General features: G+C 40.3%; 1 protein-coding gene across 1 annotated transcript in view; it reads right to left on the bottom strand.

Annotated features, from left to right (window-relative positions):
* Positions 1–10,199, bottom strand: part of LOC306854119 (neuronal PAS domain-containing protein 1-like) — a gene marked incomplete at its 5' end in the record, with an annotated part of 45,893 nt that extends 35,694 nt beyond the window's left edge. Inside the window, one exon of the mRNA XM_079391951.1 lies at positions 10,105–10,199. Within this exon, the coding sequence (XP_079248077.1) occupies positions 10,105–10,199 (95 nt within the window). The remainder of the gene's footprint in view (positions 1–10,104) is intronic.
* Between the last annotated feature and the right edge of the window lie 1,082 nt (positions 10,200–11,281).

Below are 11,281 nucleotides of genomic sequence, written 5' to 3' on the forward strand. Positions count from 1 at the left end.
AGAACCTCTTCCAGCTCCTACCATCAGGTAGAAGGTACCAGAGTATCAAAGCTCGCTCTGTCAGATTGCTCAACAGCTTTTTTCCCCAGGCTGTGAGAGCTCTTACCTCCAATCTCCCTGTCCCCCTCTGACCCCCCACCCACCCAACTCATTAATACAGTTGACAACTTTTCCTAAGTGCAATTCTGAGTGTGCTACACACAGGTGAGTGGGCTATACAAACCACCTGTAGTAACGCACTCATCCCACTATATATGCACACTAGACACTTTCTATGAACACTCCCTGCTACAAAGACTCAATAAAAAAATGTTTACTTGAGCATTGCACTGCAAAATAATGTTTACTTGAGCATTGCATTACAAATCTTTTTGCACTATGCGCTGCTTCCCACAAAATGTCTCTTTAATCTGCACAATTTAATGTATGACATATATATAACCATTTTTTTTTTTTTGCACAATTTCATGTACAGTATATATGTAAAGTTCATGTACAGTCTCAGTTTGTGTATGTCTAGGCAACTAGGTATAGTAGTTATAGTATTTATAGTATATGTATAGTCAGATGGTCTATTTGTGTCTATAGTCAGATGCTCTATTGTTTTTTTTTTATACTTGCATTGTTGTATGCTTATCTTATGTTTAACTAGTATGTAGCACCGTGGTCCTGCGAGACACGACATTGCGTTACACTATATGTCCACACATGTGACAATAAAGCTCAACTTGACGACTTGACTTAACTTAAATCCTTTTAACCAATATTACTCTTCAAAATGCCATCCATATTCACCAAAAGTTACAACAATATGCCTTTAATTAGTTTTAAAGTTGCAATGAAACAGAAGTGGTGACAGATATTTTCTCCTATATTGTGATACAGATCCAATTAAAATGACGTATCAAAAAAAAACAGGACATGGACATTCATTAAGTTGTTGATTGAATGAAGCTTGCAGTTGATCATAAGAAAGGGACAGGTTTTGATTGGATGAAATGATTAGAGAAGTCCAGCAACCATCACAAGAGAGTTTCACCAGAAGATCAAGTTATGACATTGTGAAAGGGTCAAAAAATATTTTATACAATGAAACATATGCACAAATAAGTAATTCACTATCAGAAAAAAACATGCATTTAGAAAACAAGGTGAGTTTTCATTTCACGAGGACATTTTTAGCAGAGCCCTCACTGGAGATCAACAGTAAGCGACAAGCTGTCACTCATGATCTCTTTCGAGCCCATCAGACTTTTTTCAAGCATCTTGAAGCGTGATGGCTGATCTGTGATCAGGTTCACTGTACAGCTGGTGGGAGGCCTGATCTTACATCAGAAGCCCTGCACCAGCGTCCAGCCCCAATCCAATCCCAATCTTTCCCAGGCTCCCTCCTGGGTGGTGAGCCCTAGTCTTGATTGAGGGATCAATGGAGGGAGGGGTCGTCTCAGAGGCAGGCCCAGGTAGCTGTCGCTCTGATTGGATATCGACGCGCTCTCAATGGGGCCTGAGTGGAAGAATTATGTTGTCACGGCGACTCTACAATTTGTGACTGCGCTCCGAGACGGAGCCGAACGCGCCTCTCTCGCTCTCTTTCTCTGTCTGTGACATTGATTCTCATTCATCCTGCAGATGCCGGGCAGTATGAGCACGGGAGGGAGGGACGGCGTGGAAAAATGTTTGTGTGTTTGTGTGTGTGTGTGAAGAGGGGGATCCACAGAATAAAAGGGAACTGCCAAAAAGCACACACAAAAGAGTCGGTTCCTCAAATTAAAAAGGGACTCATTTATTTGTTTAGACAAGACTGTGTTGTTTTTTATGGGACGGAGTGTGTAAACGTATACGTCAGTAGACGTATTTGATCCAGCGTTTTAATGACAGTTTATGTGCGTGTTTGTACGGTGGCCGAGAGAGCTCAACGCGCTGCAAATAGAAAAAAACTCCTGCAAATTAAGAAAACAACTTTGTCAATTTGACAACACACGCACTGCAAATGCTCACAACATAACCAAAAAAAGAAACGCGCTGCAAATAAAATTATTTATTTGGTTGTGTTGCGAGTATTTACAGTGTGTTTCTTTATTTGTTTGGGTTGTGAGCATTTGCATCACCTGCTGTCAAATTGATGAAGGTGTTTTCTTGATTTGCTGGTGCTTTTTCTATTTGCATGTGTTTTCTGAAGATGCAGCGCATTGAGGTCTCTCGGCCACCGTATGTTTGTCTATATCGTGGTTTCCCAAATGGGGGTTTGTGAGTTGATGAAAATCTAAAATTAATTGTATCCAATGTAAAATGAAATGAGGGTTCGCGATGATCGTGATAAATCTTGTGATTATCAAATCAAAGGCTGTGATTTAATTAAATATCTCTGATGCACTGCATGTTTCATAGTGAAGTGAAGTATGTGAGTAGCTTGTGATTCAGTTTTTCCTCATCGTCTGAGAACTTGACAGTTCAAGATTCAAGATTTATTTTTTTATATGTCACATACACAATTATACAGAGTATAACCAGCAGTGAAATGTAAGTCAGGTCCGCTCCAAGGACAGCGCAATTATATAGAATACAAAAAAAACACAGAATGTACATAAATATTAAGAAAAAGAAAAGTAGAAAAAATAAAAGAATAAAATAAAAAAATATAAAAAAATATAAATGTGCAGGTCAGTATGATTGTTGACTTAAATAGCAATATAAGAATATAAAGCAATATAAAAATTTGTACAGGGTATTTAAATAGCAGCAATGCGAGGTAGAAAAAAAAATATGAATAACTTATTGATATAGTGATATTTACATGGAGTCGTGAGATGTTATGACACAGAGTTAGAGTTTAGGAGCCTGATGGCCTGGGGGAAGAAGCTCCTCCTAAGTCTCTCAGTTTTTGCCATCAGGCTACGGAAGCACTTACCAGATGGTAGCAGAGTGAATAGACGGTTACCAGGGTGATTTGAGTCCTTGATAATTTTGAAAGCTCTACTTTTGCAGCGTTTGAGGTAGATGTCCTGGAGAGAGGGGAGAGCAGACCCTGACATGTGCTCAGCTAAGCGCACAACTCTCTGTAGTGCTTTGCAGTCCTGATTGGAGCTGTTTCCATACCACACTGAGATGCACTGAGTCAATATACTTTCTATGGTCTATGTCAGGATTGCTGGTGAGACCCTGAATTTCCTCAGCTGTCGCAGATGGTACAGTCTTTGCCTGGCTTTCTTAACCTGTGTTTGGATGTGTGTATTCCAAGTCAGGTTCTCGGAGATGTTTACACCGAGGTACTTGAAGCTACTCACCCTCTCCACAGGGGTCCCACTGATCATAAGAGGAGTGTAGGGCCGCTGCTGTCTCTTCCTAAAGTCCATGATCAGCTCTTTAGTTTTTCTCACATTCAGAGAGAGACAGTTGTCCTGGCACCACGATGTGAGCCTCTCTACCTCATCCAAGTATGCGGTCTCATCATTGTTGGAAATGAGGCCCAGAACCACAGTATCATCAGCGAATTTGATAATAGATGTGGAGCTGTGAGAGGACACGCAGTCATGCGTGTAGAGAGAGTAGAGCAGGGGACTCAGGACACAGCCCTGTGGGGCTCCTATGTTCAGAGTGATGGAGTTTGAGGTGAACTGGCCAACTTTCACCACTTGAGGTCTGCCGGTGAGGAAGTCTTGAATCCAGTCACAGAGTGAGGAGTTTAGGCCGAGGCTAGCTTGATGGGGACTATAGCTAGCTTGATGGAAGCTAGCTTGATGGGGACTATAGTATTGAAAGCTGAGCTATAGTCAATGAATAGCAGCCTTACATAATTCCCATTGTTGCTGTCCATGTGTGTGAGGGAAGAGTGGAGGACGTGAGAGATGGCATCGTCAGTGGATCTATTTGGGCAATAGGCAAACTGGAGAGGGTCCAAGGTAACAGGGATGGAGGAGCAAATGTGGCTCTTTACAAGTCTCTCAAAAGCCTTCATGACTATTGATGTGAGGGCAACTGGGCGATAGTCATTCAGGCAAGAGGGTTTATTGTTCTTTGGCACAGGGATAATGACGGATTTTTTGAATGAGGTGGGAACCACGGAGGTAGCAAGGAACTCCAAACCAGTGAGCTGATCAGCGCAGGACCTCAGAACATGGCCGGTTATCCCATAAGGTCCGGCTGCTTTCCTGACGTTCACTTTCTTTAGTGCCCTCCGAACCTCATCCTCCGACACGGTGATTACAGGATTATCGCTGCTCTGCCTGCCTGCGTAGAAGATATTTAACTCAACGGCCAGCAACGGATCTGCTCTCACCTCTGCGGAGGATTTGTTTCCGAAGGCACAGATGGTCCTCAGTCCCTGCCACATCCGTCGAGAGTCATTGAGCTGGAAATGAGACTCAATTCTCTCTCTGTATCTGAGTTTGGCGACTCTTACTGCGCGTCGGAGAGCATAGCACGATGCTTTGTACTCGCTCATATTCCCAGTCAGAAGAGCCTCATTGTAAGCGGCAGTGCGTTTATTAAGGCGAGACACGGCAGGCAAAAACATCGTTTTTTTTTTATTGGTCAATTTTGAGATTTTTGGATATTTGTCTTCAATAACATGTCTTCTTTCAGACTTGTGGTGAAAAAAAGTCCGAAATACACATTTAGGTCTTTATTTTACTGCACTTTGTCTGTTTGCGTCTGTAGATTTCTCATAAATTCAACAAAAGTTGGCGTTCTAAATCAACATGCTGCTCCGCGATCTCTGCCTGTACCCAGTCATCACGTATACTGCTGGAAAGCTCTCTCTCTTCTCTACAATGCTGTCGGATCCAAATATGGTCATTTCCTTTTTATCAGCAACCAATCGTGAAAGTAAAAGAGGGGATTTAACTCTAAATGCGCAATCTCATTGGCTGAAGACAATTTCTGACAACGTGATTCGTTCAAAATCGTCACATGACATGGTATGCTTTGACGCTTCCTTGTTTAGTTAAGCTTTCCGCGGGATCTTTTGAGTGAATTAATGAAAATGACTTCGCGTCAATCATCGAAAAGAGTACAGCAGTTGTCACTTGCAAGGGGGAAAAGGAAAATTAGTGATGGATTACCCAGTGAAATGCCCTCCTCGGGAAGCGCATCTGAACGTAAGCTGTCGATGGGAGGTTTAGAATTTCTAATGTCAGAAATAGCCCAATACGTGTGGCTGTTACCACCTTCTAACATATTATAACATTACTGTAACAATATTTGTTTTTTATGGATGAAATTATTTATTTATTTATAAGATTTATAAGAATAGAATAAAGTGCCATCTCATTCATTATGTTGTGTTGCGGTGGTCAGTTTTACTTTTACAGTACAGATTTCTGTGTGCTGTATCTATAAAAACAAAACAAATGAACAGTTATTGATACTATACACATTTCATTTTAGCAGCAGAAATTGAGAGAGGTCTTGAGTCACTTCACAGGACCAGGGAGCAGGTCAGGCAGGCCTGTGCAGATATTGATGCAGATGTGGCAGAGTTGCTGAGAGAGGATGCAGATGCGGTGATAGATATCAGTGTGTCTTTTGATGGCACTTGGCAGAAAAGAGGGTTCACATCACACCATGGGATCGGGGTGTGCATCGATATTTTTACGGGACTGGTGATCGACTTTGAGGTTCTATCCTCCTATTGCCATGCTTGTGCCCTTTAAGAAGCTGCCAGGCATGAGGGAAAGATTACAGATGAGGAAATTGACAGCTGGAGAGAAACGCATGACTGTGCACAAAATTTTAGGGGCTCAAGCAAGGCTATGGAGCAGGAGGTAGCGAAGAGGATGTGGGCCAGGTCTGTGAGTCGCCACCAGCTGAGATACATTCCGCTGTCAGATGGGGACAGTGCTGCATTCAGGGAGGTGGTATCCCTCAACCCATACCCTGGGCATGAGGTAGTAAAATTAGAATGCATCAACCATGCCCATAAGCGTATGGGCACAGCACTACGAAAATTAAGTGTTGAACGCAAATTGGGGGGGAAGGGTCTGGGAAAATTAACGGCCAAAAAATGTAAAACATTACAAAATTATTGCAGGGGGGCAATTTTAAATAACCAGGGTTCCATAGAGAAAATGAAAAATGAGATCTGGGCTGGTCTCCTCCATAGCATGTCCTGTGACGAAGTCCCCTTGCACACCAGGTGTAACCTGTCCTGGTGTTGGTATAGGAGAGCGGAGGAAAATGGAGAAACTCATGCAGGAAACTTTTTGTCTCGGGAGGTGGGCCAGAAGCTGATACCTGTATACCACCGCATATCAAGTGACAGCCTGCTGCAGCGCATGCAGCATGGTGGCACTCAAAATGCGAATGAGTGCCTCAACTCCGTCATTTGGGCCCGCTGTCCAAAAACAGTGTTTGTAGGTAAGAGTAGAGTTGAGGCAGCTGCAAGTATGGCCATTTCAACTTTTAAGACTCTGAGCACAGCTAAAAAGCTGAAAAGGCATCAGCAAGAGAGGGGTGAGGGGCCTACATATGGTGCAGGCATGGAGAGCTAGGCTTTCAACCCTCATGGGTGAACTTTGTGTTCCGATGGACATAGATGACTAGAGTTGCAGTTCTGATGATAAGTTTGTGTCTGTATTTGTGCTTCTCTGTGGTTAGTTGAAGGTCTTATTTGGCAATGTTGTTTTATTCAGTTGTCATTGTTCATGGTCTACATTGTTATAAACATTTACTTGGCCAGTTGTTTTGCTTGTTAGCAATGTTTTCATATAAAAATGTGTGGATTTTTACAATATAAATCTTTAAAGCCCGTTTTCTCAAAATGACTTTTCTCTCATACTCCAAGTCCGAAATCTCCACTTCAGTAGCACCTATATACACCAAACTTTCCAGTCTTGTACCTAGTTATATTATGAAGACAATTACAGAGGGATTTGTAAATATATTATTCCTAGCCTGATTTATATAACATTTTATTCCAAAAAACATGGCGAAAATACATTTTTTAAGGCTATTGACAGTATATTCTGATTTACAGGATAACAAAAGTAGATATCCATAAATCCCTCTGTAATTTTTTTCCCATCTAATATGTGAACACAGTGAAAAAAGAATTTTGAACCTGGCTTTATCCAATTCTGAGATTTCGTTTTTTAAAATATATGCAAATTAGTGCATATTTAATTAGATAATGCATAATTTGCATATTTAAACATAAAATTACAGAAACTTTGTAATACATTTTTTTCTCATCTTAATGTAGGTAATCAACTGGGAAAGTTTCATGGTGATATCTGCTAGTTAAAAATTTTACCCTATTCACCTGTAGTGTCTCACCTTAAACGCAGCATGGATTGTTCTGTCCACCCACGGTTTCTGATTGGAGAAGGTCCTTATAGTTATTGTTTCTCCCGGGGCAGATAAAATGGGCGGCAAATAATGGAAAGATGTTCCAGATGAGGCGAACAGGAACGCGACAGAATGGAGATATTCCTGGGGTCACACCATTTCTTGTTGATCATGAAACACACTCCTCCACTCCTGGATTTACCGGCCTCTGCTGTTCTGTCCATCCGAAAAACAGAAAAGTTATCACTCGGCAATACAGCAGTGTCCGGGACCGAGGGCGTAAGCCATGTTTCAGACAAAGAAAGGATGTTGCAGTCCCTTATGTCCCGTTGGAAACTTATCCTTGCTCTAAGATCGTCCATCTTATTCTCCAAGGATTGGACATTTGTGAGCAGAATGCTCGGAAGAGGAGGATTATGAGCCCTTTTCCTGAGTCTGTCTCGAATCCCAGAGTGTTTCCCGTGGTGTTTCTTGATCTGTCGCCTCGGGGGGTTATTGTTCATCTCCGCGTTCCGAAGAATCTCCAGTGGCCACGATGGATTCATGGATAATGTGTCCTGGAACAGGTTAGTGTAGCGGTTTCTAATGTCCAAAAGTGTTTGGGAATGCAGATTTGCTTTACATTCACATTATAATGCATCTCACCAGTATTCTGACACATTAATAGGTTAAGGACTTATTATTAATATTAAAATTTCAGTTTGAAAGTTTTAAAATGAATTTAAGACAAATATAAGTATTGTAACTTTTAGTGTAATATAATATATATATATATATACTTCCATGTCATGTGACCAGTAACTGACCGTGAACATGAGAATGTGTCCTAGAATTATTGAAATATAACACTGAAGTCTCAAGGGTACTTCATATAACGCCTAAATGTTCGGTTGACAAAAAAGTTTGGTCTATATGTCCCTGGTCTATATCACTGTATTGTATGTGTCTTGGTAGATCAGTGTTTTGGTCCTGTGAGATTTCTCCATGTGTAAACAGCATTGTTCAAGTAAAAAAGTCTCCAAGAACATCTCATCGTTGTACTAAGACGACCCTGGAGGGTTCAATCAATACAAAGCCATTGATTCTGTTTAGTTTTATATCCTCCACAGCTGAGCAGACATTAATAATTCTACTAAAACTTAGTTAATCTCCTGCTAATGGATCCAAACCAAGGGCTTACACTGAGCTGTGTCAGGAGTGAAAGCTCGAAAGAGAAATGGAATTGTTAGCTGTGTGTTTGGGAAGATTCTTCATTTGATGCATCAAGGCATGTGTAGTGTGTGTGTGTGTGTGTGTGTGTGTGTGTGTGTGTGTGTGTGTATGTGTGTGTGTGTGTGTGTGTGTGTGTGTGTGTGTGTGTGTGTGCGTGCGTGTGGCCCCATTATGGAAAACACGCATGTCATGAAATTTGGAAAAGAAGAAAAATCAGACGTAGCGCTGTTCACTTAGGCCCCGTCCACACGAAGACGGGTTTCTCTGTATACGCATACATTTTTTACCGGATAGGCGTTTCGTCCACACGAAACCGGCGTTTTCGAAGAGTGAAACCGATCATTTTTGAAACCGGGTCCCAGGGTGGATAAATTTGAAAATGCCGTTTTCATGATTTCGTGTGGACGGCGAATCCGTATATTTTCTGAAACGATGACGTCATCAGACCACGTCTCGCCCCTAATCAGACACCGCTACGTCACATAACAGCGACAACAACAACAACAATGTCAGACTACGTGCCTGTGTTCGTGCTGCAGAACCTACTGAGCTCATTAGTTTTATTAAAGCAAAATCTTCTGCTTTGTGTGTTAGTTTATATTCAGCGCGCAAGGTTTACGCACATGGTCCAAGTCTTCTTCTCTGTTTTTTTGTGTATCTCTGTGGCAGAAGTACAGCACCACATATTGGTCTGGCATGTGTACTACATCGTTTTCAGTTGGTTTCAGTGATTCCGTGTGGACGCAGATATTTCCTGAGACGACTCCGTGTTTACGGAATTTGAGGCAAAAAAAAAAGATCGGATACGGAGAAACCCGTCTTCGTGTGGACGTAGCCTTAATCAAATCACGATATGGACTAGTGTCTGTGAAAATTTATAGAGCAAAAAGACTGCTATTTAAATATGAAGTCTGCTAGTTCTGCGTGTCTCTGCTTGAATGAATTCTGGATTTTCATCTACTACAAAGGCATGTGTGATACTAGTGGTGTTTTCAGCATTTGCCATCTGACATGAACACATGAACTTCATCTCAAGAGCTGCTCTGACAGTCCCTTCACCAGCACCTCTCCATTTCATTTGAGAAAACTATCATCATCATCTCATATATATACAAACACAGAAACTCAATGGTCTTTATAACAACTTATCAAAATAAAAGTTTGGTTTAACATGGAAGAAATTGTGACAGAAATATAGAATGTACTTCTTAAAGTAGTAATGATAATAATAATGATAATTAAATTATTAACACTTTATTTTTAAGGAATTTGAAACAGTTTTCTTCTGTTTAAATTTTAACATTAAACCTTTGTTTTGTAGTTTTATGAATTTAATTAAACCATTAAGGAAGCCAGAAAAATTCTAATTTTTAAAAATTCTAATTCTAACTTTCAATAAATTGTTGTTAAATTGTCTCATGTTTTCAATTAATTAGATATGTTTTGATTACTAAAATTTTATTTAACCATGAAAAAATAATAAACAAAAAATTAAATAAGAAAAAAAAACTGAATAAAAAAAAATTAAAACAGAACAAAAGTGAATTTGGGAAAGAAAATGAAATGTATTTAATGTGTTTGTTTGTGCGAAGGTGTGTTTTTCCTCACCAGGGTAAGGTGGGTGGTTTGGCGAGGAGCCCCTGTAGAAAGTCCCACTCCACACTCACACACTTCCCCTCGCTGACGAACGGCATGGCCGCCATCACGCCCCCTATGGGCCGCCACCTCTAACTCAGGCTGTGATTGGCCGAGGTTATGTCAGTCCGAGACCCCCAACAGAAGAGCTGAAAGACAACAGAACAGGAAGAGGAGACCAATAAGTATTGAAATAAACTACTGTGATGTGAACTAGATTTTTACATTTTCAGATGTAAAACTTTGTGGTTTTTAGCATATTCATATGCAGTTGCTTGGGTAATCTGGGTGGCAGATCAGTTGCGCGAGTCGGCACAGACCACAAAACATGTCGAGTCCAAATGCTCAGTATGAAAATATAGTCTTGGCGAACAGTCCTGAAGAGTCCAGTAGTTTCGTCTTGAGTACTACAAAACTGAATAATAGTATGCCTATTACCTGCCTTAACACACAACACTGATAAATTCATATAACCACTAATAATTCACTGATTTTATTTTCCATAAACCTCACAAATTACATTTACTAAGTTCTGAAAGAAACACTGTTTACTATTATCCTAATATATGTATAGTACTAGCCTACTGTACTTTGATATATTTGCACAATATATCACAAGCACAAGTCACTTACATCTTAAACACAGTATTGTCCGTTACTTCAGTTCAGTTGTGAATGAATCTGTAGAACGATTCAATGACTCATAAATACAGTCAAACTTGTCAGTGTTTTGGAACAAATCGGTTGATTGAATTATTTAATGACTCACTAATTCACTCAGAAATAAAACTTACTTTGCTTTCTGAATCTGTCACTGTTTCGAAGTCAACTTGTTCGTTCTTGACATTCAGTGATTCTGAATGCACTGGTTTAAAGAACAATTCAATGACACACTCATTATGACTCAGCCTAATTTCTGTTTCCGACCCCACTTGTCATGAAGCATAAAGGAAGTAAAACAATATTTACATGTTTTCAAAAAAAACTTTTACATTTTTATATCACGATGGTGTTTATCAAATAATACTAAATACAAGAGTACACAGACAAGAGAGTCAGTGCCAGATTCTTCCTCTGCTATTCACTGTCGCTTAACAAAATAGTCTGTTCTGAGTGTTTTATAGTTAACATTTTGCGATGATACATGCAA

Source organism: Barbus barbus, assembly GCF_936440315.1.
Source record: "Barbus barbus genome assembly, chromosome: 34".
Classification (NCBI taxonomy): Eukaryota; Metazoa; Chordata; class Actinopteri; order Cypriniformes; family Cyprinidae; genus Barbus; species Barbus barbus.